This window comes from Lampetra planeri, chromosome 26 (genome assembly GCF_965212315.1).
Source record: "Lampetra planeri chromosome 26, kcLamPlan1.2.h2, whole genome shotgun sequence".
NCBI classification, from domain to species: Eukaryota; Metazoa; Chordata; class Hyperoartia; order Petromyzontiformes; family Petromyzontidae; genus Lampetra; species Lampetra planeri.
In genome coordinates, this window is record NC_136132.1 from 3,508,341 (window position 1) to 3,534,058 (window position 25,718).

At 46.3% G+C, this 25,718-nt stretch overlaps 1 protein-coding gene across 1 annotated transcript in view; it reads right to left on the bottom strand.

Annotated features, from left to right (window-relative positions):
* The window catches only part of LOC144727580 (plasminogen-like), a 79,660-nt gene that overhangs the window by 21,460 nt on the left and 32,482 nt on the right, over positions 1–25,718 (bottom strand). Inside the window, exons 8-9 of the mRNA XM_078606475.1 lie at positions 21,405–21,505; positions 12,738–12,936 (exon numbers count right to left, since the gene is read on the bottom strand). Coding sequence (XP_078462601.1) covers positions 12,738–12,936; positions 21,405–21,505 — 300 coding nt within the window. The remainder of the gene's footprint in view (positions 1–12,737; positions 12,937–21,404; positions 21,506–25,718) is intronic.

A 25,718-nucleotide genomic window follows, 5' to 3' on the forward strand; every position in this document is an offset into this window, starting at 1 on the left:
CACTGGACACATAGTCACATTTCAAAAGCATGAGACATGGCAAGAGCATGGGGAGGCTGGTAATATATTATTATTATAGCTTACTGTCAATGTTTCCATTTTAAGGCAGCCTCAATGATGAATGTGGTCATCGATATTTATTCGCGTCTGTGCAACAATGTTGTTCTACAGAAATAAATAAAAAAGAGTTGCACCCCCCCCCCCCTATACACACACACGCGTTGCCCCCCACACCCGAGCAAAGCCAGCGCAGCACGCTCGTACACCCACAGCGGAGACTTTCGGAGTGCGAAGCTTCTCTTTAAACACATCCCCCGGCGATTTCACATTCCTCAATCGCCTCCTTTTCCCCAACGCCGCCTATCAAAGGCGCCCATTATTGGGATCCGCGACCGCGCATGCCGAACGCGATCATCGACGGCGGCCGCCGCCGTCTCTCCCGACGACGCCTCGAACACGACGGCCACGCCGAGCCGGCGCGCGTGCCAAGTGCATTGGCAGCCAATTCATGTGGTCCTGCGCTGGCTGCAGCGTTTCGGCATTTTGAACGCGAAGTGCTCGACTGAGTAAACCTCTGGCTCGGGTAGAGAGAGCTGCCGTTGAGCGAATTCGCTGTTTCGCGTGCGGCGGGTCTCGCGGTGTGCTTAGTGTGTTGGTGCGGGTTGTAAAGTGGGGCAGGTGTTGCTCCCCCCCCCCTACCCCATCGCCCCTGTCCCCCTTCCCCTCGTCTCCCCCTCCCATCAAAACGCCACGTTCCCGAACCCTGCCCCCTAATTGAGTAGGGCAGTGAGCCCAACCACCTTCCATCTCTCCCCTGCCCTGTGGGCACTTCGCCTCGGGCACTTCGTCTGCGGAATATCTGGACCCCTTCTCCCTGTAGCTCGTGCTTTCTACCGGGCTCTTATTTATTAAATAAAACAAAATTCAAAAGGGAAGGTGGTTGGCCAGGGCGAAGCGGGTGCGTAAGAATTATCGTTAATAATCGACTGTTGCCATCATTGTAGTTGTTGTCCAGATTTTTCGCGATAATCTGGAAAACCCGAGTTTCATTCCCGGCCATAGCTAACACGGGTGGTGAGTGGTACCTTAGCCACCCCTCCCACCACACGCCACTTAACTAATATGCTGTGATCAGTGTGGTTAACTATGGCTAAAATCATGATTTATCCATTTGGGCTACACAATGGAAGAGTACATGGCAGATAACTTGCAAAGCTGTGTGTTCAAATTCTGGTCGGAGGTGGACTCAGCCCTTAATCCCTAGAGGGTTCGAAAGATGCGAATCGCTTTGTGTCAATAGTTATTGCCTTGTCTCAGAACCATTACCTGCACCACAGAAATATGGACTATCCACTGCACTGGCTCAGGGCTGTATATGCTGTAAATATATATACACACACGTGTCTACCACAGGCGTTGAAAAATGTCCCTATGCTTAAGTTGAATGGGAAAACAATATTTTACTTCGTGTTGTTTCATCGACGTTGATGTTTCGGGATATTACGCGACGAGATACCGCACGAGATATTGGCAGCGGCATAGGGGCCGTCCATAAATGACGTCACGCGATTTTGGACGATTTTTGACCCCCCCCCCCTTCGTCACAGGACGTCACAAAAAGTCAGACCCCCCCCCCTCAAATATGACGTCACAAAGCTCTGCACCCCCCCCCCCCCAAAAAAAAAAAAACATGCTTCAAATCGCTTTAAACTATTGTCATTGTAGTGCGTATTTAATGTGCTGCTACACTCTGATGTTGTAGGAGAAAACATTTATTAAAAAGTATATTTAATTAAGTAGAACGCGTTGTCTATATTTATTTAAAGTTGCTCATTTTGATGTGACGTCACATTTCTCAACCCCCCCCCCCTCGTCACACATCGTCACAAATGTCTGACCCCCCCCCCTTAAGGTGCGTGACGCCATTTATGGACAGCCCCATAGTCATCTGTGCTGGATTAGCATCTTGGTAAGCAAACGGATTTATTTTTATGGCGAGTGAGCAGGTGGTAACGTAGTGTGAAGCCCAAGGCTGCAGCGTGGAATAATAGAAGATGTTAAACGGCATTTAAACGAAACACCCAAGTACTTAGCAAGTTCAAGCCTCCTAATCTCTTGTAGAGCCGATGAAAGTTGATCGCAAGGAGCTATCGGTCGCAGGAAATGTGCTAAATCGTGGCTTTCAGCTGTTGCAGAGATGTCGGTGAATTTCTCGTTTAGCAACCTGCTGATTAGATACTCATATTGGCATGTAAAAATAATTTATGATTTTGTTTTTTAGGCAACGATGACCAGGCTAAGAACATCTAAATTATGCCAGACGAGAACTTTATTTTCATTAAGTGCAGAAGTTGTGGATTTCCGCACCTCTGACTGGTGCCAGCGACTCGCTGCACGAATTCCATGCACGTTGTACATCATAATTGTATGATGATGATGATTATTATTATGATTATTAAACACAGGACCTTAGCAGAGCTGCATCGGTGCTCTGACACGCGCACACATCCGGCCCATCACGAGCCAACCTTTGCTACGTCGGTCAAAATAATAATAATGCCGGCAGCCGCTAAGAGCGTAGCACATTTCAGTCGCAGTTTCTCTCTGCAGGAAGTCCGGTGTCACAACACAACCGATCATTCGGGGGGGCGGGGGGGGGCTTCCGTAGTTCACGCGATGAGAACCATGACCCACTTTCTCGGTGCAGGCAACGATGCTCTTTTCTTCTCTCTATTTTTTTTTTCCGCGAACGACACCGCTCGCTTATTGCCGAGAAGAGCCGCGAGTACAACCGCCCCGGCCTCTTGGGAGGCGGACAATAGGTGCTTGTGCCGAGCCGGCGAGGATTGACAGTGGCTCCGAATAGAGCGTGCCAAGAAGCCCAATAACAGCACTTAAATTCCGAGCTGTCAAAAAAAAACCGGTAAAAAAATATATTGACCTCTGCGCACACAGAAGTGTGGCGAAATTTGTACGCTCGCACTTAAGTGTGGCCGTGGTGGCGCATATCAAAGTCGAAGCTAAGGCTCAGTGTGGATTTTGGCCCATCGCATTGAGTAGGGCTTTGTGTGCATAACATCTTGTTTAATTCGCGATTGTTTGCGTTTTCCTATCACAGCAGTGAGATCATATTTGTTTGTATGTCTACGAAGCATTAATTGATATTTGTTCTGTACACTCACACAGCATTAATGAGCACGTGTGTGTCCAAGTCGCATAAATTAATTAAGAACTTACTGCATGTCGTGCGTTTGCACAGCGTTAATTAATGCATCGTGGTTGGTTGAAGATCCATACGGCATTAATGAATGGATAGAATGCATTTCTGCTTGTTTACACACCAGTAATTAATTAATAGATGTCCGTGTGCCCATGGGATATTCGTCAATTGATATGTTTGTGCGGCACTATTGTTAACAGCAATGATGCTCGCCGTGATGTTGGGGGAATACCGTGTGCGCGCACAAACTACTCTGTAGGTTGTGCTACGTTGCTCTCCGATGGGTACCAATGGTTGTGCCGCGTGTCATTCGGCATGATGTTCGACATGTCACTCCACCTGCTGGGAGATCCTGAAAGAGCTTCCAGCACATGCAGCGAAACGTCGGCCATCACGCCAAACAACACGCGGCACACCGTGAAAGCGCATATCAGAGAGATGCGCACCCGTGTGCGCAGTGAATGTAGACGACTATTCCTTCGTGTCCCTGAATCATTAGCAGCGGTCTAAGGCAAAACACTTCATTCTGAGAGTCCAATGCAAGATACTGATCCATACATTTTGAGAAACCCACCCGGCATTTTATTCTCCAGGCATTCGTCTCAGAAGGCCACGTAAATAAACCGATTAAATCACATAGCCTGCTGGTGCAAGTGCTATTAATGAGCAGCTTCATAAGGCCTGCACAGTGCATAATACAGTGGACCGGGGCAAATATCACACCCACCTGCCTTTGTCTCCCCAGCGCTGATGTTGTACATGCGCCAGGTACTTGTTTAAGCCTGTAACGTATATTTTATATGATTGGGTAAGGCCCACTCAGCTATAGAGCTCTATTTCAGATGATATATTGACAACGTGGCTTGTCGCCTGGAAATTTACAGCAGCCAAGTCCTCTAAACGCGTGATGTTGATGCTCAATGTGGAGGGGAAACCGGAGGGCCCGGAAATAAATCCACGCGACCACGGGGAGAGAGACATGCAAATTCCAAATATACAGCAGGCGTGAGGGTCGAGATCGAACCCACGACCTCCTCCATACCAGGCGAGGGAGTTACCATCTCGCCACCACGGTGCCCCAAACTAACCAAAGGAGGCACAGGGACCGGTTAAATACCACCTTCCAATGATTCTAGATTTGAAGCTTTCGTGACTGCAAGTATTCATATTCTTAGGTTTTTTCGGTAAAGTCACGTAGGTAATTTTTTTTAATTAAAATTAATAAAAGTTAAAAAATAAATCACGACATTTCGGAGGCAACACAAGCTTCCGTCTTCAGGTGGAACCGTCACAGCACGATTGCTGTATCACGTATTGACCACCTGAAGACGGAAGCTTGTGTTGCCTCCGATATGTCGTGATTTTTTTTTTACTTTTATTAATTTAAATTTTTCACCTTCCAATGATGTTATCCATGGCCAGAGACCAAATCCAGGTCACCAACATCCAACAACAACGCATAAACCATCAAGTAGTTCATGCGTGCAGGGATGAGCACATCTTCTGTGCAGCTAGTGTTGGGACAAGTGTTGTAAGTGAGCATCTATGAAGATGTCTACGGTGAACGAGAGGGTGGTGTGGCCAGCACTAGTGCACCAAGTACTCATTTAAGGTTGAGCTGACCTAGGAGGGGCCCACTGCGGTAAGCAGTGGTCAGGAACTAAACTCAGGTCACTGGGTATGCCAACGACTGTGCTGCTGTTCCCTGTGCACACACACATACACAAAGATATAGATCCCCCCGATAGCCTTAACAGACTGTTGTGGAAAGTCCTGTTAGCAACCCCCTATGAAGGCCATCATAGCACATGACGGGGTAGTATGGCGAGCACCACGCCTCAACAAACGTTGCGTCCCCAATGGCGATATTCGCACATGCACAACTTATTTACGGCTGAATCGACGTAGGGGAGCCTCAGGACCAGATTTGATGTTCACCATTGATGGTGAATCGAACTCTGGAGGTTTAGACTTCCGAGCGTACAGCGATAACCGCTCCAGCCACCGCTCCACGCACAATCATCACACATACACACACACACGTGGGGCTTAATGGGTCATATCCCTTTGTCGTTTGCTGTGCAATGATTGATCAGAGTTATTCTCCGTTTGGGGGAAATGGGTGGGCTCTTCAAAGCAAAAATGGATTTAGCAGGTGTTGCTAAATGAGTTAATAGACTGTATGAATTAACTGGTGGATTGAAGTTAGCATTAAGTGTATCTCATGCAGTCACATTGATTCGCACAGGAGCTCGGGATAATCTTGAATGGCGTGTATTTTCCCTTTCTCTCACAAAACGGTGAAAATCCGCCTGTTGTCTGTTATTTGTGTAATTATGAATGCAAATACGTACTATGTACTCGTGTGCCTGCGTGCGCGTTGTGTGTTGAGGGGAACGGTGGTGTAGCGGTTAGCGCTACGCTGCGCTACGAACCCGGCGTCCCGAGTTCGATTCCCGCTCACGGCCAACACCGGTGACGATTATCTGAACTGGTCCTGGGCCTCCCCTAGGTCGACTCAGCCTCAAATGAGTACCTGGTGCGGTGTGTTAACATCGCCACTTGGAAGACAAAGGCGGCCGGTCGTGGTGCTGGCCACCCACCCCCTCGTGTGCCGTTCCGACCTTCATAGGTGCTCGCTAACAGCACTTGCCCCTACACGGGGGATCTTTGTTGCGTGTTGAGAGCGGTAATAAATGAAATGGTTCCTGGGCCTCCAGCTCGGTCGACTTAGCCTCCATGAGTACCTGGTGCGGAGCATTAACATCATGTCTGGGGCGACGAAGGTGGCCACATGTGCGGTGCTGGACACGCCACCCCCTTTGCGAGCCGTGCCGCCCTCAAATAGACGCTCGCTTTACGCGACTTTCTTCCAACAGGCCGTGTCGGCCATCTGTGGGGATCCTCGTCTTTTGCTGATCATACTGAGCGGGGAACGGTGGTGCAGTGGCTATGAATCCAGCAATTGGCACTCAATTCCCGACCATCAGTGGCACGTGATAGCAGAGCAGGTTCTGGCCCTCCACTCGGTTGACAGAGCCTTAAATGAGTACACGGTACGTGCATTGAATCGCGCGTACGAGAGAATTGATCATTTTTGAGAATCTGTGTCTCGTGCGCGTAATGAGGTCACGTGACCCCATGTGGTCACCAGAAGTTGCTCTATTCACCAAACTATAGAAAAAGAATGGATTCTGAATCAAATTGCAACACTGGATTATGACATATCATCAAACCTCGGGGTCAGGGGCAATCATTATAGGCGTAATATGCCCTGTTAACAAGTGATGAATGTAATTGGTTTGTGACTCCACTAGGTTGACTGAGCGTAACACAAGCGCGCACTGGTTCGCAGCACACTGTGATAACGACTGCGCCACCCCGTGGTGCCCTTATAAAACTCAACGTTTAACCTACTCACGCCGGCTTGTGCCCGCCCTCACAGTCGGGCATATTTGCGGAATACACCACGCCGCCGTTGACCCTGGCCATTGACCGAGCAACCCAACGTTCCTACCAGCTCCCTCCGCAGGAGGGATGTGTTTTCCATCAGGCTGTGGAGCAGGACCGGACTAAGGTTCTTGATGAAGGTTCTTGGAGGCCCGAGGCACTTCTGTTTCGTGAGCCGTCAGTTATAACTTTCTGCGGTTGGTACTGCTGCTTACCCCATGTTAAGACCCTTGCACTGCTCTCTTGAGAATGAGATGGTGCGAAAAGCCCCATTTGAAGATGTTATTGCTAATTTTGCAATGAAAATATCGCGAATAATTAATCTCCGGTGTTAATTTCATTTTAAAAAACAACGATTGACTCTGCGTCTTTGTATATACACTGTGCCTATCCTTGCTATGTGAATACATTTATTGAAGAATAAATCTTGGTTAAAAAATGTTTTATCATCAAACAAAAAAAACGTGGTTAAAATTCGTTTTCGTAGGCCCGAGGCACAGTGCCTACTGCGGCTATTGGATAATATGGCCCTGCTGTGGAGGCAAAGGGAACTTTCGATTTGGCATTGCAGTTGGGTAAGGGATGTGTAATAGGCAAGTTAGTTTCGTGTGAGAGCATGTACCGCGTAATGCCGGCGGTGGAATAAATCAAAGAGTTGTATTCTGTTATCGTGGCTTTAAAATTGAGAGGAAACGCCTTCCTTCAAGAAGGAAGGCCGCTTTATTTATTTTAAAGAATAAGAAGACTTGGCTGAGAACAAGCGAACAGAGCCAAGGCTGCAGAGACACACGCAGTTGGGGCAGAAAGGCAAGGGCCTGCACGACAAAAAAAACGGGTCCGTGCGCGTGCGTGCGCGTGACTGTTAAATCACCTTTCTTACTAATTCAGCTCCAGAGGGAGAATAATTTCGTGTATTTAATCATCTGAACAGGTCCGGTAACATTGATATTACACGAGCGTATAACGAAGCCCCCCCCCCCCACTTGCCTCCGAACCTGCCCCCCCCCACCTGCCCCCCCACTAGCCCCCCCCCCACTAGCCCCCCCCCCCCACTAGCTCCCCCCCCCCATCTCTCCTCTAACACCAATTATGTTTTAGTTTTACAAAAATATCTGCGTTCATTAATCTCTGGTTGCTGAGATTCTGAGTAGATATATAAGGTAGTAACGATTCTTTAGACCGCCCCCCCCCCCCGGCTTCTGTTAAATTTCACCCCTTTTAACCAGAATTCCCCAGGGGGGGGGGGGTGTGGGCGACTGGGAGGCGGGGTGGGCGTCTCTCCACCTGCCAGGCATCCTCCCTACATCCTCCCTCTGAGTGCGACCAATTAAAATGGAGGCTCAGGTTGTTTCAAACGCAGTCACTCGCCCGAGTTCAAGTGCACTCATAACACATGCCAAAAAAAAACCTAAGTAAATCCAGATTAAAGCGGTACGGGTGGCGGGAAATCATATCAGACTTCCTGTTAAAGAAATACTTTAAGGCAAGCTATTAAAAAAATGTTATTCTACAGTACAGGTAATTCTCTTATACAAATTCCATGTGGTTTCCGCCTTATTTGAGGACTTATTTTTTAATCCAACAGCGTTTCACAAGGCGTATATGTTTTATTTCAGTTTTAATTCATGAATCCATCGCAATATGCGATTACAAAATATATAATCGGACGTGAGGCTGCTTCCTTAAACTCATCCCACGTTTTAAAACGGAACATAATCTAATAAATCGTGGGTTTTCTCATTTACTTGATATAGCAAGCGTGCTGTGACGGTTCCACCTGAAGACGGAAGCTTGTGTTGCCTCCGGAACGTCGTGATTTTTATTTTATTTTTTATTTTACTTTTATTAATTTAATTTTTTTACCTACGTGACTTTACCGAAAAAACCTAAGAATATGAAAATCACGAGCCATGCCGTAACATTCAGAAGTACGACCGAGCATTAACCCTTGATTATATGCCCCCCCCTCTGCCACTCATTCTAACGCATGGTAGTGATGGCTCAACATCACCGGCTGTGACTGGCGAACATTCAACAAGACCAACCCCGACACCCAACACATACAGCCCGATGGGCCTACAGCCTGGCCAAAGGCCCCTCCCTCCATTCCGTGGCCCCGCGGGAAGTCTCTCTTACACCCGATTTCAAACAAAAAAACACACAGCACCATCCCCTTGGCTCGGCCTGCACCGTGAGTCTCATCGCACAGGAGAGGACGTGATCCGGGGAGATGGAGTGACGAAATCAGCTCGTGCGCAGTTGCTCGTTGTCCTCGTGCAATCGGACGATCGTGAGATACGGCGATGGCTTGGGACGGCCTTCATCCAGCAATGAATTGATCATGGCTGCTGCTGCTGCTGATGCTGCTGATGATGGTGATGATGATGGTGGTGATGAAGGAAAACCAGGGCCATCCTTTGCATAATAATTCACTTGCGCACGTGCCGTAAGCACTACCCCCCCCGCCACCGTGAGCTGGTTGGGAGTCGTGTCCGGAGCGTACGATTAACCACGGGTGGCCGGCGAAGGGGGGGTTGGTGTGAGCGGGTGGAGCGTTACATTACCCGAGGAGGGGGGTGAAGTGCGGAGGGGGGTGGGTGCGTCATTGGCATTGCAGACCATGCCTGTGGAGCTCATCATCTGCCACTGGCGTGTTTGCACGAGCGTGTTTGAACGGGAGCTGCCCAGCTTTGCTGGATGTATCTGAATCAGATTGCTTGGCTTTAATTTAGCTTATACAGCATAGACTTAACCTTTAAAAATGTCTGTTACAACAGGCTGTCCTTTAGGCACACGCACACACACACTCACTCACGCTCAATAGGACCTTTTTTTCGACTTTCTGCCTGTGGGGCGGGCGGGTAAAATATATCCTTTGTGATCCAGGCGTGGAATTACATTCATCCTGGATGAATTTGAAATTAATTTCATGACATTGGTATTTGAACATTTGGCGCAAGCATATGCGCGAACCGGATGCAACATTCAAAACATAAAACAGGAATTATTTGCGTATTTCTGAAACGTATTTTTCGCGTCAAATTTCAGCGCTGCTTTGCGGTAATTTCAGAGCGCAATCCCTGCTCGTAAATTATCTTAATTAGGCACCCTAAGCGTCGTAAATTCGGCCAGACTTGCGTAAGCTGGGGCCACTTTTTAACGAGCCGCATTAACGCAACGTCTGCATTAATGGAATTTAGTTTCACACGAATCGCACACATCCCTTTAGAGGCGGCATGATAAAATAAAAAAACATATCCACCATCGTGAGTTTTTATTGAATAAAAAGCAGAGGCAATGTTGTTTGGTGTCAAACTTTCTGGAATACAAATTAACGTATGATGCCCCCAATATGTGCAAGCACAGCGCATTGTTCAATTGTAGGAACCACCTTGAAAAAAATTCAATATTTCGATACGAATCAAAAATATGCGCATTAAGTTGCAAAAACCTAATGGCATGCTGCGCTAATTCTGGCAAACGAGCGAGCCATCAGCTAATTTTCGTGCACTTAAAATATCCCAAGTTGTTATGTGCCGGTGTCAAAACCAAATTTGTAAAGATAGAATACAGCTTTAAATTAATACCAACATCCCTTGATTAATATTTCCTGCTGATGATTAATATTCCCTGCGCGGCACTGTCAGGGTATAACCTTCTGCGGAGAAAATGCTACAGGGCAGTTAATATCTTCATTTCGCTCACTGGTCCTCAAATTTAACCAGGCGAGAGCACGGAGTTTATTTTTTCATACAAAAATACTACACCTCCATGTCCGCAGCTATCATTAAATGTGTTGCATTTTATGCATAGCCCTTTATCAATCCACTGCTGGTTGAAGGCTTCCCTATACCTTTCAATCATGGGTGTTTGTTATCCCATACTTCACCATTCTGGTCAGCGAAGATTCAGGCTTAAGCGTGGTTCAAGGGAGGGAAACGATTTTCCTGAGCTCAGCCCTGTACAGCTCCAGCTGATATTAATTCCCTGCTGGTCTGTCTAGGTTTGCTGAAGGAAAAACCCAGACCGGTACAGATGTCACTCGCCACTCGTGTTCGCCGCGGCCAGAAATCTAATTCGTGTGGCCGGTGTTCATACCACATATCACTGCGCCGAAACTCCTCGTCGACTTTTACCCGTGGGTATTTCTCACAATTGGGGATTCGAGTTGAAGCATTTCGTAAACCACGTTAGCATTGCCGAACTCTCGTGGAGTACACTGTACAGGGCTAGAGTTACCGGATTATAATAATCGGCACATAATGACACGCTTTCACAGACGATGGCCGCACGCGAACTTTAACCTCCAATTCACAGCTGTCTGTGTGCGTTTTTGTGCTCCATGCCGAAGAAGAACCAGCAGCCAAGTAGCTAAAGGGGTCGCAGGATGTGGCAGGTTACCGCTGAGAATCCTGGGTTCGAATCTGGCTCACTGGCTTCTCAGAGGCATTGAGTTGGTGGTCTCGGCGTAGTTGGCAATTAATCACGCAAAAAAAGTATTGTTTTTTCACTTAATTCGGCTAAATTGTACGTGAAAAAAAATACATATTAATCGGGCTGTCATGTGAGGATTATTCCTCTCATTGCAGGGGATTTTCACTGATCTGCGAGAGTTTTCTATGGAATCCTCTTTTATAATATAATGTAAATAGCAAGTTTGATTTTTGGTATTTTAACCGTAATTTTAGTTTTGTACCAGGCACTTGTAAGTGGAAATTGAACCGTCGACTTCAAGCAAAATCGGTTTGTTGTAAAGTGCACCGCAACCCGCACATTTGAGTAGCACAGTTGGCCACGTACTGTGCGAAAGAAGTTCAACATACACACATGCAACCGGCATGCCAACAAAGCTTGCAGCAGCAGCAGCAGCAGAGCTGGGCTATCCAATTATTTAAGCAAGCTCTTGCTCTACTAATTAATCATCAGGATCGATATCTCAATTCATTATAAAACGTTTGTGAAAAGCATTACACCTCTGCTCCCATGTGTGTCGTTAGATGAAAGGGCCTGGAGAGTCTTCGACATCAGCTACATCACAGTGAGGCGGAGCTTGTGGGGGTTTCCAGGCTTCAGGAGGCGTGATATCGATGCGAGGCCACCATTTGTTTTTGTAAATCAACACGAGCCCAGTACAATGCACAGATCACGTTACAGGGGCCACTTATTTGAAATGGGCTACAGTAATTAATTAACATAAACATGTTTCAATTACAATATTTACATTTGATCAACTTAACAGACCAATCTAACGCAGGTTTTTGTTGGGTTAGATCGCATAAATATATAAATACGTAGTTAAACCGATCACCACCCGACACAGCCAATTAGTAAGGGTTGTCACGTAAACAGAACATGACAATTCGTCACTAGTACAGCACACCGGTGTGTTGGAGAGCAAAGCCACAACATTTACAATCTGAAGTACGATATTTCTCCAGTAATTACAACTAGCTTCATCAGGCGACAGCCAGATTTGTGGAGAAATCCTTCTGAACCTTTATAAACAGTTTGCCATTAGAGGCTAACCCCCTTTTCCTTATGACGGCCGCTTGTGTTGCAATCGAAACGTCGTAGTTTTTTGTTATTTTCTTTGAACCTATCTACGTGACTTTACCGAAAGACCCAAAGAAAATGGAAATGCTGGTTTGGTTATTTACATGGTTCATATTCTTAGGTTTTTTTCGGTAAAGTCACGTAGGTAAAAAATTAAAATTAATAAAAGTACTTATTAATTTTAAAGTCACGTAGGAAAAAAAATAAAATTAATAAAAGTACTTATTAATTTTAATTTTTTACCTACGTGACTTTACCGAAAAAACCTAAGAATATGAATCCTTGCAGTCACGAAAGCTTCAAATCTAGAATTATTTACATGGTAATCAACGTACATTACGCGTGCGCATTACGTAAGCCCATTGTTTTTTTTTCTACCTCCTGTCGATTGCATCCTCGTACCTCCCTCCCGTCGAATGACCCAATACCTGCCAGGGTTGGAAAACAAAACAAAAAACGCGATCATGGCCGCTGAACGAGCGGGCACGGGCGTGTCGCGAGCCGTCTCACTCGCCTTGTCGTCGAGCCTCGCCGGCTCCCTGGTGCGCAGAAGCGCCAGGTCGTTGGGCACGAAGCCCTCGCCGAGGCCGTACTGCTCGTGCACGTGGAGCCGCTCGACCTGCAGCCACTGCTCGTCGGCGCTGTCCCCGAACGCCGCCTCCGCGTCGGCGAGGCCGAGCACGGCGTGGAAGTCGGGCAGGCTGCCGTCGGCGCTGAGCGACGCGCGAGCAAAGAGGGTCGGGGCGGGCAGAGGCAGGGAGAGCGACAGGGGTTAGACGAAGCGTTACGGTACCCACTCATTCACTCAGTCCCGGATTATCCTAGTAGCAAAAGTAGCTACATGTGTAGTAGCTACGGGTCCCGCACTTTCAAGGGCCCCGCGCTAAATGCTTTCAAGCTATCAATTCCGATCCAGTGATTCTGCACTTGCTCTGTTACTATAGTACTATACTGCCTTCAACTTTTATGAACGACTGGGTGTTTAAGGTTAGCGATTTGTCGTTTTATATGTCTGTATAGCAAATTTAAAAAAATGCAATTACTTTACTGTGCAAGGTAAACATTAGTATTTTTATACTTTTGTGTTTTATTTTATTTAGGGCCCCTTTATAACATATGCTACAGGCCCCACACTCGCTTAATCCGGCACTGCAAGAGGGTCGACGGCCGCCCAGCTGGGCGGGCAGAGGGCGGGCGACAGGGGTTAGGTGAGGCGTTACGGTACCAACTCCATGCACTTCTTGCTTAGTTCAGTCCCGTGTCACTGACACGCGGGGCAAGCCAGTGACTCCACTTTTCGCAGTCATCACTCAAGAGCTCCTCCACGTCACATGACGCACCTTGCTGATCTCGTCAAGGCGGCTTTTGCCCGGCCGTCGAACAAAGACGGCGGTCACCGCATCGCGCGCGTTCAGATGCGCTTCTGTGGCCGTCTGGAACGCTCTTCCTTCCTATGTAAGGAAAGCACTGGAGCTAATGCACTTTTAAATCTAGATGGAAAATTAATTTCTTTAGAACTGATTTTAGCGTTTAGTTTGTTGTCCTTCCCGCGCACCTCCGATGAGCACGGTTGGCTACGTGCGGTGCGAAAGAAGTTCAACATACGCACATGCATGTAACACCGTCGATGCTACGTCTTTCTGCACTGCTCGGGTCGAGCTCATCAGTTCATCAGCATTAGGAAGGAGGTGGATTGTTTTGTGCTTTTTTCCGCTAAACTTTTTATTGCGTCCTGATCGATCGTGAAAGCCTTGGGGAGAGAGAGACGTAGAGTATGTGTCGACCATGGTTCACGGTTCACCATGACAAAGATGTGTTGCAGTGCCTGCGAGCTACTGCGGCAAGCAGGACTCACTTAAAGCGGACGGAGTATTGTCTTAGCTACCTTAATGCGCCGCAAGCTTTATAGCCGTTTGCATGTTTCCCAGAGTGCATCTCGATTCACTGAACAGCGCTGTTTGCATCGCTGTATCCAAATGTTAACGTGCAGCTGCTACTGCTGCTGAAGTGGGCGTTTCATATCTGAGCTAATTATATCCGTTCGTGTTGCTTTGTTGCAATGTAAGTCGTTTAATTGTAGAACGCTGCAAATGCCGAAAGTCAAAACGTTCGTAAGTCCCTTCTCAAAATTGTTCACGCCAATATATTCAATTTGCAGCAGCTCGAAGGCCCCTGGCCCCCAGGGAAAAATAAAATAAATTAATAACGAACGAACTCACAAACGTGCCGAAGATCCAAAAGGAGAACCCTTCTGGTAAATAAAGACTCAATACTTAAATTTCGATTTAAAGCTTTCGTGACTGCAGGGATTCATCTTCTTGGTTCTTTCGGTAAAGTCACGTAGAAGGGACGTAATACAATAATAAAAATAAAACATAATAAAATAATTCTCACGACGTTTCGGCCACAACGCAAGCAGCCGTCCTCATTCTTCACCTGCGGACGGCTGCTTGCGTTGTGGCCGAAACGTCGTGAGAATTATTTTATTATGTTTTATTTTTATTCTTTTATTATTTCCCTTCTACGTGACTTTACCGAAAGAACCAAGAAGATGATCTCAAGACTTAGTCAGGGATTCATGAGTAAAATAAAAGACACTATTATTTAATTTGATTGTATTTTTCGAGTACAATAGCCCTGGACATATTATGTGTATGACTTGAGTTCTTAAAATTCGAAATAAAATGCCATATAATGCTTCAAATAAGGTGCTTTGCCTTGAATATATAAGTGATCACGGCCCTTTGTCAGGGTGTCACGGTGGTGAGATGTTAACTACCTCGCCTGGTATGCAGGAGGTCTTGGGTTTGATCCCAACCCTTACGCCTGTATATTTGGAGTTTGCATATTCGCCCCGTGGTCGCGTGGGTTTTTCTCCGGGTCCTCCGGTTTCTCCCTCCACATTTAGAATCAACATCGTGCCTTTAGAGTATTTGGTTGCTTTAAATGTCCAAACGAAAGGCCCACTTCGTTGACCTATCATTTGTGGTCAGGTCGCTACTGAAAAAGAGCTAAAATAAAGTTTAGTTTTATAGTTAAGCTACTTTTGGATAATCACCTCTTCGTGCTGTGTCGGTCAACGCTGATGGGTAAAGGGAGAGTACTCCAGGACTGGTGTTAATTCAGCTATTACTCATCATTCATGATAGCCACAGTCAAGAATCTGACTTAGGTGTGCCGGGTCCATAGTACACCACTCCGCTGTCATCCCCCCCTGCATGTATTGGATAAGATCAAATAAGAATTTGCAATTCTGAAATATTTAGCATCACAAATTTCAGTTCTTAACCATTTTTCCACTTGAAACCCAGAATGTAAATGCAAACTTGAACCTTTTGTGTGTATATTTCTTTTTTCTCACAGACAGTGAGGAACTCCTTTTATGTCAAATCAAAACACAAGGGCATGAGAGAGCTATTAAGTCAATAGAATAGTGTTACACTCGTGCACCCGCCATTCTAAAGGAAATGTTCAAAGCCTAATTTGATTGACACTTTGATGGAAACTCAGTTTGTACTTCAGTCAGCATTTTATTTGAGTTTAAAGCCTCGGACCAAATTGACGCTAAATTGTTGCAGCAGGCGAAGCGATGTGAGCTGTGCAAATCCGGGATTATGATTGACTCCATCCCAACACCACAAGGCTCCTCGGGCCTCCGTGACACGTGGGAGGCGCGTGACCCTCTCAGCGCCCCTCTGCCAATTCATTGTCGCAGTAATTTGAAAAGCAGTAGATTTTCGCAAACGATTACTCGATCGCGTCGAGTGAAATCGTTCCGTACGCCCCTGACGCACTCATTGAATCGTCTGGGTGGTGTATCGATCAGGATGACCGCTGCAAAGTATGATCTTGAGTTTTGGTTACAATGTGCTTATGTTTAAAGGTACATTGAAATTTTTGATACTCCTACTGATACTCCTGCTGTTATGGAGTGACTTATGCTGCCAGCTATGGCTGCAAAGTTTGGTCGTACATGTTATGTCTCTCGTGTATTGTTAAATTTGAATCACAGTTCCTATGATCACTGTTACATTGTTTTTATAGGTTTATTTAGGTGATTTCGGAAACGTTTTGGTTTAGCCATGTTTGTTTGTTGTAGTACAGAGTTAGACTGATAACTTTAATCTAAATTGTCTTATGGTTGTTATTGTTTGACTCGCATCCCACTGGGATTTTTGCACACAGCGTTGATATACGGTGCTTTTTTCTGGAATATTTTACTGTTTTTTCTTGGATTTTTTTGTTCAGCGTAGTCATTTTAAGATGTTTCTTGTCATGTTTTTGTTTGTTGCGGTTGCACCCGATTCAAGAGCCGCATGGCTCACAGGGTTATATACCTAATACATGAACTGAACTGGTTATTTCGGAGTCGTGCGAATTATATATATATACACCCGCCCCCCCTGCCAGCCCCACAAGATAATAGTCACAATAAGACTGTGTATAAACGATAGACAGTAAAGTGATGCAGACCCCTTGTGCTACAGAGCAGAGAAGCAGTCCAGACAGGAAAGATGCCGCAGATGAAACAGCACAATCGGGGCAGAAAAAGACAGGTCCACAAGAATCAATTCTCGAGTTGAATTGTAACCCTGAATCATGACAATGAAATTGGTGTGGGTGTGAACCATTACATGCCAAGTCGATCTCGTGATCAATTAATGATGCCGTGTGCTATGTCACACCACATATACACATGCCACGCTAATTAATTCAATACATTGATCAAATTCATTTGCATTCATTCTATAAACGCAACATACCCGAGGCAACGACGCGACTGCTAAGTTCACGCGGTGTGACACCGTCTCTCGCAAGCGTCTCACCTATTATGTGTATTGAGTCTCACAGAGCAATCACGTTTATTTCTCGTGTGCAGTAATTAACAACAACAACAAGAGTCAGACCCATTTGTCAATCCAATTCTAAAAGGCCTGCCCAAGCTGCATCAGTCATGAGGGCGGGTGGTGGGGGGGTGTTGAAGAGGAGGAGGAAGGGGGGGGGGGCTAAGGATCGGGTCAGATATCACGAACCAATAATGATAGCCGTGGCCAGGAGTCAAACTCAGGTTTTCTGAGTCCACCGAGCAGTGCATTGACCGCCACGCCACGAGCCCCCCTTCACACGTAACATGCACACAGACGTACGGACTGAACTCCTGTTAACGTGCAAGCGCAGTGGCAACTTAGGCTGTCCAGACTGTCCGTCCACTCTCCATCTCTACTCGCATTCATTGCCGCTGTCTAAAGAGACTCGCGGAGTCTCACAGATCAACTACGCCACACGTGCTAGGCGATCTGTTCCTTTGAAAGTTATTGGCCTACGTCTGACATATGGTGGGTGGTGGTGGTGGACACCAATAGGTCAGACATGCAACGCTCGGGTGAACACGGCACGGTTTCATTTGAGCCGACGGTCGCTCAGCATTCGTGACCACCGCTCCAGGTCAGGAGAGGGAAGTGACCCGTTCCAGGTCTTTAATGGTCCCACGGACTCGTGTGGCAGACATATTAGAGAGAGAGAGTGTGTGTGTGTGATTGAAGAGAGGAGGTCTCCTCGTGACACTGAGGACCCATTAATGTCTGCTCTGCAATTACTTGCCGCGGCTCGCACCTGCTGCAAGGAATTTGAAAAATCCAGAGATCACTTGGCATGCAACTGCTGACGGTAAAGCTGAAGGTGAGCGAGGAGTGGCGATGTCGTATTCTCCGGCAATGTAAAAAAACACCTTTAAATAAAAACACATTTGGGGTGCATCTAATAATCCAGTAGGTGTGTGTGTGTGTGCATGAGACCAGATTTGCATAACTCTATTGATGACAAGCTGAGTCTTGTTAACCGGAGGGTTTCATTATAATCAGGAGAACACGGTAAAATGTATTTATCATGCCCACTCAACAATATAATTAATGAATATCTATAACAGCGTCCGTGGCCAGGTATGTATCTTAAATCGTTACAAAATGGTCTCGCCGCAATTCATATGGAACCTTATAATGACCTAGCCTGTAGCCCGTCCAAGGACGGGCGGGTTGCAGTAAATCTGAAACATTCAAGCGAAAAGCAGACCGCGACTTGATATTCATTGCATCCATTCGTGTGCAATTTGTAAGGGCGCGGTGACACAGACTTATTTCATTTTAAAGGTTATAATTTCGTATTCATCATGACGTCCTTTTTACTTCGATGTCTCAACAGCGTGACGGAGATCACGTGACGTGAGGGTTCTGCCTTTGTAGTGAGGGTTGTAAGTTGACGCTGAGGAGGGGGGAGGAGGCGCCCCCCCCACCCCCATGTGGAGTGACGTTACCCGCTCATGATTATTAATGAGGGGGGCTAGTCGACTGGGAGTGACGTCACCCACGTTACACACAAACAAACATTCTTGGCTCATTATAGCAGTAATTCACGTAAAAAAAATCCCTCAAAACACAATGAGATACACAACATGTTTTCCCTTGAACGCGAGAGCTCGTGGGAACAGCTTAATGAGTCTCCTCGTGTTCGCTCATGTGGACCAAGAAAGGTATTTGAGCATTCATGGCTTGTCCTTACGACTCGATCAAAAAACATATATGTATGAAAAAAATGTATGTACACACACACGTGTCTAACTTGCAATATCGGACGGAGAATTAAGCCCGTGCTTTGCTATTTAAAATATTAAGGAATTTTGATTTGAATAACAAAAAATTACGTCGAATGTGTTTTATCGGTGCTTCCGTTTTGTTCCAAGTGAGATCAATCACGCGTGCCTCGTGTGAGAGTTTAGAATTTGGCCTGCAGTCATCATGGGAATTCACGTAAAAATATTCTACACCTGGGCTTCATCACCACGGACGCCAGGCCCGTGTTTTCAATAACTATGTCAGTGATCGTAACATAAAACACATGAAAAGAAACGAGGGTAAAACTTTAAAATGTATTCGGAAGCGCGATTACTCTATTATTTTTCTCCCTCCCTTTAGAGGCAGCTGCCGTTTTGATAAAAATAAAAGGATGAGTTAATTATTTGATCGTGACTTAATTTCTCGAGTGAGTCTCAGCCGACAGAAATGTAAATTTGTATGCAGACTCACGCCTACTTAGGCCAAGTGTGGGCTTCCCTAAACAAGCGGCAGACTGTGTCAAGAAAATTTGGCATTAAAATTGGGCATCAAGGCATCGCGCGCTCTCAGATGTGCTTCTGCGGCCGTCTGGAACGCTCTTCCTTCCGATATTAGGTATCCACCAGAGCGATGCATTTTTAGATATATATTGAAAAAGTATTTATTTGCCATTTCTTTTTGTGTTTAGTTTGGTGTCCTTCCGCCGCGCCTCCGACTGGCGCGGTTGGCTATGTACGGTGCGAAAGAAGTTCAACGTACGTACGTACAAGAGATAGCCTGATGGTTTGTACTTTCACGGCTGCCCTGGCCGCAAAGGGTGCAACTTCTTTGCGCCAGCAGCCACTGAAGTCGTGTGGCATGGCATTTCTAGAGCACGCCTGCTCTAGAAAGTGGACATCAAAAATCCCGTGACATCATTCACAGCGGTGCATCGTTTTGTCTCGGTGTCAGGGCACAACTTTTCCAACACTCAGATTTATCCACAATTAACCCATGAATCCTACCCTGTCGGGGCTATCACACTCTGTCGACACTGCCAGATGTTTAACCTTAGCCCCAGAGGCAGCGGGTTCAAATATTCTTTGGTGGAGTTTAAATATATTTTGGGGGCTAAAATAATGCTTTTAAAAACTATGAATGAAAAAATATATAAAAAAAAATTTTTACAAAAAAATCCGAAAAGGTGTTTCTGAAAACGTAAGAAAGCCAGGTTTCCGCGAGCAGGACACGTGGCAGACATGACCCAGGCAAGGGCTTCACCAATTGTGCTCTTTCTAGTGGTGACCTTTCACTGTCGCGCAGAGTCTGGCTTCAAAAGTGTTCGAATGTTAGAGCTGCTCAATAGGATAGAAACGGGGTATGTCCTGTAATCCGAATGCTCGGCCGTCTCACACCGCTTGACTGGAGTGAGCCTTGATGCTCGTTCGGCGTAAAATGGTGAAGTGTAACCAGTGAGGATGGAGTTGTAAACTCTCCAATAAAAAAAAGGCATTTTAGTTGTTGCCTTAACCAACTACGCATCTCATACTCGGCATCTCCTCAATACAGCACTAACACAATGCAATTTGGTTTTGTAAACTGGCTATTTGCGTCTGCAAATGAAGACGCCGTACAAAGAGGGCGGTAACATGCGCACCGAGAGAGTTTGACAGAGAGGAGCTTTTAAGGATTTTTTTTGAAAGCAGAGAAATGACGGGTGGAATGCTACGGGCTAGAGGCGGAGTTGATATGGCGCTATCGCAGAAGTACAAAATTCAGACACTTCACATGCAGAGACACTCACAGAAGATAAAGAGAAAGGTCTTGAGCCTCGGCTTCCATCGTGGTAAGGATCTCGGCAGAGGACACTGCCAAAGGAAGGGAATTCCAGATAATGAGGGCAGTAGCGGAGAATGAGCGGTCTCCCATTGAGTGAAGATTGAATCAGAGTATTCTTTTACGAAAGCCCTTCATTTTGAGCGCAGAGAGCACGTGAAGGGGAGTTCGAGGGAGATGAGAGGAGTGAGCCCGGCAAGAGCTGGTCCTTGGAGGAACTTGAAGATGGTTTTGGCGATCTTGAAGCTGACTTAGCAATGGGTTGGGAGGTAGCAGAGTGACAAACGAACCGGGATTATGTAATCTCAGGATGATTTTGGGATTTCAAATTTTTTTGATTTTTAACCAAGTTTAAAGATCAGTTTCGTGATGTCAGATAATTTACCTCGTGTTTTATTTATATTTATCATCAGGATAACAAAACGGCTGTCACTCAGTGCCGCGGGGATACCAATTTTTTCTGGGAAATCTGCGGAAGTGATGCCATCCGAGCAATGATGGCATCACTTCAATCTCGGATCATCCAAAATGTTTCCCATCAAGGTCTGATTAATTAATCTTTTTATTCACCTAAAACACAGGTTTTTTTGTTAGATATGTTCACTTTTGTCAATTCAATTAACCCGGGGAGTACATCTCTGATGCGATCTCGCCGTTGGGGGCAGACGGGAAGTCTGCAGGCAGCGTCTAGACACCCGTGGGAATAGTCGCGAACGAAGGCTGCCCAAAGTGGCGGCAGCCCAAAATGTTCCACTCACTTCTTCCGAATGCAGTGCGCCGCCGTGAGAATCCACCGTGGGTGGATGAGCGACGCTCCGCAAATTCCTGACCTGTAATTTTTGCCCGGACGCAGAGAAGCCTGCAGTGGGAAAAGACAAATAAACAGAAACAATTCATAAAGAAGGTGGTTTGTTTTTTGTTGTTGTTGTTGTTGTTGTTGGGTTAGATCACGTAAATATAAATGGTTCGTTAAACCCACCACCACCATCCCACACAGCGGTAAACTTAAACAAAACGTGCCCTTGATTTACTTCTTCAGCACACCCGTGTTTTGTAGAGTAAAGCCACAACATTTACAATTTAAGTAGTACGACGTTTCGCTGGTTATTACAACCAGCTTCATCAGGCGAGTTGCCACAATTATGGGAAACGATTTTTTTTTTACTTTACAACTGCATGTTGACAAGTACAGTATTTGTGTTCATGTGAGTCTAAGTGTGTGTGTTCGTTAACCAGTGCAAATGCAGTAAGTGATCAAAGCTGTCTGTGTTATCGTGGCGGTTAGAATATCACCGGTGCACTGACGTTAGGCTGGGCCAACAATGGAACTCAGGTGACCCGGTTGACGGTGCAGTGAGCGTGCCGACCAATGAACCACCGGTCCACACACGTGTGACTGCATACATGGCCTTATACGAGTTGCCAAATAATACCCGCAAATGCATCTTCGTTGGGCATGTCTGTGTCAAACATGGTGAATTTTTTTTTTAAAGACCCACAAGTTAATCAAACGGTAGAATACAGAGCAATCATCGCCCCCCCCCCCCGCCGTGCCGCACCTCCCCACAAAAATAGCGTTGAGACTCAGCTAAGCTATCTCGGGTAAGTAACCTTTATAATCATAAAGCACGTGGCTCTGACGCACCGGGGAGAATGCATTTTACGAACTGGAAGCAACGGGAAGGAATGTGCTCAACGAACACGCGCGCACATTAGTATCGATCCATTGTTATTGCGTTCATAATGGCCTCCCCTTTGTGTCAAGCTTGCATAGCTGTACTCGTGCCGGGGCTGAATTAATATCCAATTATGGTGCAAAGCCACAGCAGGACAAAACACACCGGGCACGGTGGAAAGGGAACCTGCGAGTGGACAACAAATAAAATATCCCTGCACGAGGCAATGCCCCCTTGCCGGTGTACTTCACTAAAAAGGCTCGCAGGGCTCGGCACACGCGCACTTGATTAAAACTCAGGGTACACACACTCATCGACTCTTAAAGGGGAATTCCATTTATTTATACTGCACCAACACTGGTCACAGGTACAACATCCCCCCCCCCACCCCCATTCACTGCCTGACGACATGCCTCCCAAGGCCGCCTGCGCGTTCACTTCAAAAGCGCTTCAGTGCTTCGGGAAATACTTGTGGATGAGCGGTGATTCAACAGTGAATTGTCCTGATTTAGGGTTACAATTCATTGGAGTGACTTTTTCAGCCACGAGTGGCTGCAGAGGTGACTCGAAACCCACTACATGTAACGTGTCACAGCCAGCCATGATCAATCCACTGCTGAATGAAGGCCTCCCTAATTCATCGCAATTGCATCTGAGCACGGACGTATCGCTCCATCTCTGCGCTGGACGTCCTCTCGGGCGCATTGCCTCCCTTACCAGCCAAAAGTGCCGAGCCGGCGTTTTAATGCCCCTCCGTTTTGCACCGGATTCCATGCCCGCGTGCATTAAAGCATCCACTGGCTTTGACTACAAGAATATCACCTTGAACGTGTGCCCAAGTTCATTGGCTCGAGTAAAAGCTGAGCGGGGATTAGCCTCGTTTTTACGGGATGTAAGCATGGAATTAAATTTTAATGATGAATTCAAAATTTGATGATGCATTTGAATTCATAATTTTATGTGTCCAATTGCATATTTAGGAGTTTGTTTTTTTGTTGTTGTTGCTGGATTGGTCTATGTTATTAAGAAAAGTAACTTTGGCTTGGGCGAAACACGTCGCTGGAAGGGGGCGGATACGCGGTGGCACGGAGTGCGCCCAAGAATGCGTTCTTGACTCGAATTCTAAACTTGAATCGGGACCATTCATCGAATCACCATGAGGCACATCATTCCGCATTAATCTATTTTCTTGCTTGGATGGGCGACAGTCACGGAATACCAGGCGCTGTAGGTTTGGGCTGTGAGATCGCTAGCATACAACAGTACCGCAGGGAAATTGGTGCTTGGAGACATTTGTGAAAGGTGCTTTATAAGCGCCAATTATTACTTCTTAAATCCATCTGTGCGGAGTTTCATCCCGTCCAGGTAATACTATTTTCTCCGACACAAAGCCAAAGACTAATGAGTGGAAATTACCAGTTTAACACGTAGTACGCTTTCGCGTCCAATGCATCCATAATAGAGGTGTTTTGGGTGAGATCGCGTAAATATGACTGCGTCGTTAAACCCGCCACCACCCGACACAGCCAATTAGTAAGGTTTGTCACGTAACCAAAACGTGCCAATTCGTTACGATCTTCTTGGTTCTTTCGGTAAAGTCACGTAGAATGGAAATAATAATAAAATAATAAAAATAAAACATAATAAAATAATTCTCACGACGTTTCGGCCACAACGCAAGCAGCCGTCCTCAGGTGGAGAACAGGTCTGTCGAGAAGGCAGAGTCTGACTCGGTCTTCACAGGTCTGTCTTCTCGACAGACCTGTTCTCCACCTGAGGACGGCTGCTTGCGTTGTGGCCAAAACGTCGTGAGAATAATTTTATTATGTTTTATTTTTATTATTTTATTATTTCCATTCTAAGTGACTTTACCGAAAGAACCAAGAAGATGAATCCCTGCAGTCACGAAAGCTTTAAATAGAAAATTAGTTACGAGTTCAGCACGCCGTCGTGTTGGAGAGTAAACCCACAACATTGTATCAGGATCTGCCCGAGAACGAGCCACGGCACTCAGTGATGTATTCCTGGGTAAATAAAGGTCACCATTGTGTGTGGTTAGCTCGTCCCTAAGAACTAAACTTCAGATCAAAGCAGAGCACGAGCGATGTGCGCCTTCCCTGCTCTGTGACTAATGCGGCAGTAAATTTGTCGATCCAATTCCGCATAAATCACCCGACCACTACAATGCAAACGATGTGCTCGCTCGCTCACTCACTCGCTCGCTCGCTGTGTTACAGTTCTAAAGCCAATTAATAGTGTCACTATTGACAACTACCCGGGACCCGTTAGCGTCTCACGTATTGATGCCGTGCAAACCCCAAAACAAAACTTTGCAACGGCCGTGTGAGTTTAAAAAATCTGTCTGCATCGAAGCTCGAACCTAGGATGAACTGTGCAAGTGGCGATGGCGAATGGAGTAATGAAGAGACAGTTTAATTCATCTCTTAGGAAATTAACAGTACGAGTCAAAGATTCGGGGTTGCGTGGTGGGGGGGGACGGTTTGGCAGAGGTTTGATCAAAATGTAATTTAATGCTTGTTTGTTTTTTCATTTGTAACATCTAGCTTAAATGATTTTCATCAAATACATTCTCTCTTAATGTGATTGAAGTTGCAAAGTGAAACATAATTGGACAAACCGAGCCAAGGCGCATATTCCACAGACCTCACTGACCTGGACCGAATCATAAAAAATCATCACGATCGACCTGGAAGATGACCACATTTGCTCGGTTAATTTTTTTTTTTATAAACGCTCACGTACATCGCTTGCTGGCACAGAAATGTGCACACATGACCTTTGATGAAATGTGGGACCGTTAGGACAAGCGTGTGTAGAGATAGTCATTTTGTAAGTTAGGCGTGACATCATAATATAGCTTGTGTGCTCATCTACATAACATATCCTCTGTGTGCATATACGCACATTCCTTCGTGTGTGAGTCTAGCAGAGATGTGTGTATGTGCGTGTGTAGTGATGGGAATAGGTGGCGTAGCGGTCAGCGCGCTGTGCTACGAACCCGGCGATCCGAGTTCTATTCCCGCTCAAGGCCAACACCAGTGAGATTATCTGAACCGGTGGACATCCCCTAGGTCGACTCAGCCTCAAATGAGTACCTGGTGTGTAAACATCACCACTTGGGAGACAAAAGGCGGCCAGGCGTGGTGCTGGCCACCCACCCCCTCGTGACGGCTTTCATAGGCGCTCGCTTCCAGCACTTGCCCCAATAGTCTGTTCAGCCTATACGGGGGATGTTTGTCTTTGTCTCTGTAGTGATGGTGTGTGTGTATCAGTGGTGCAGTGCAATTAAGTATTCGCAAATGTGTTCTCACACACAGCAGGAAGGTACAACTCCCATCATCCCTTGCATGTGTGTCATGTGACCACCACATTGCA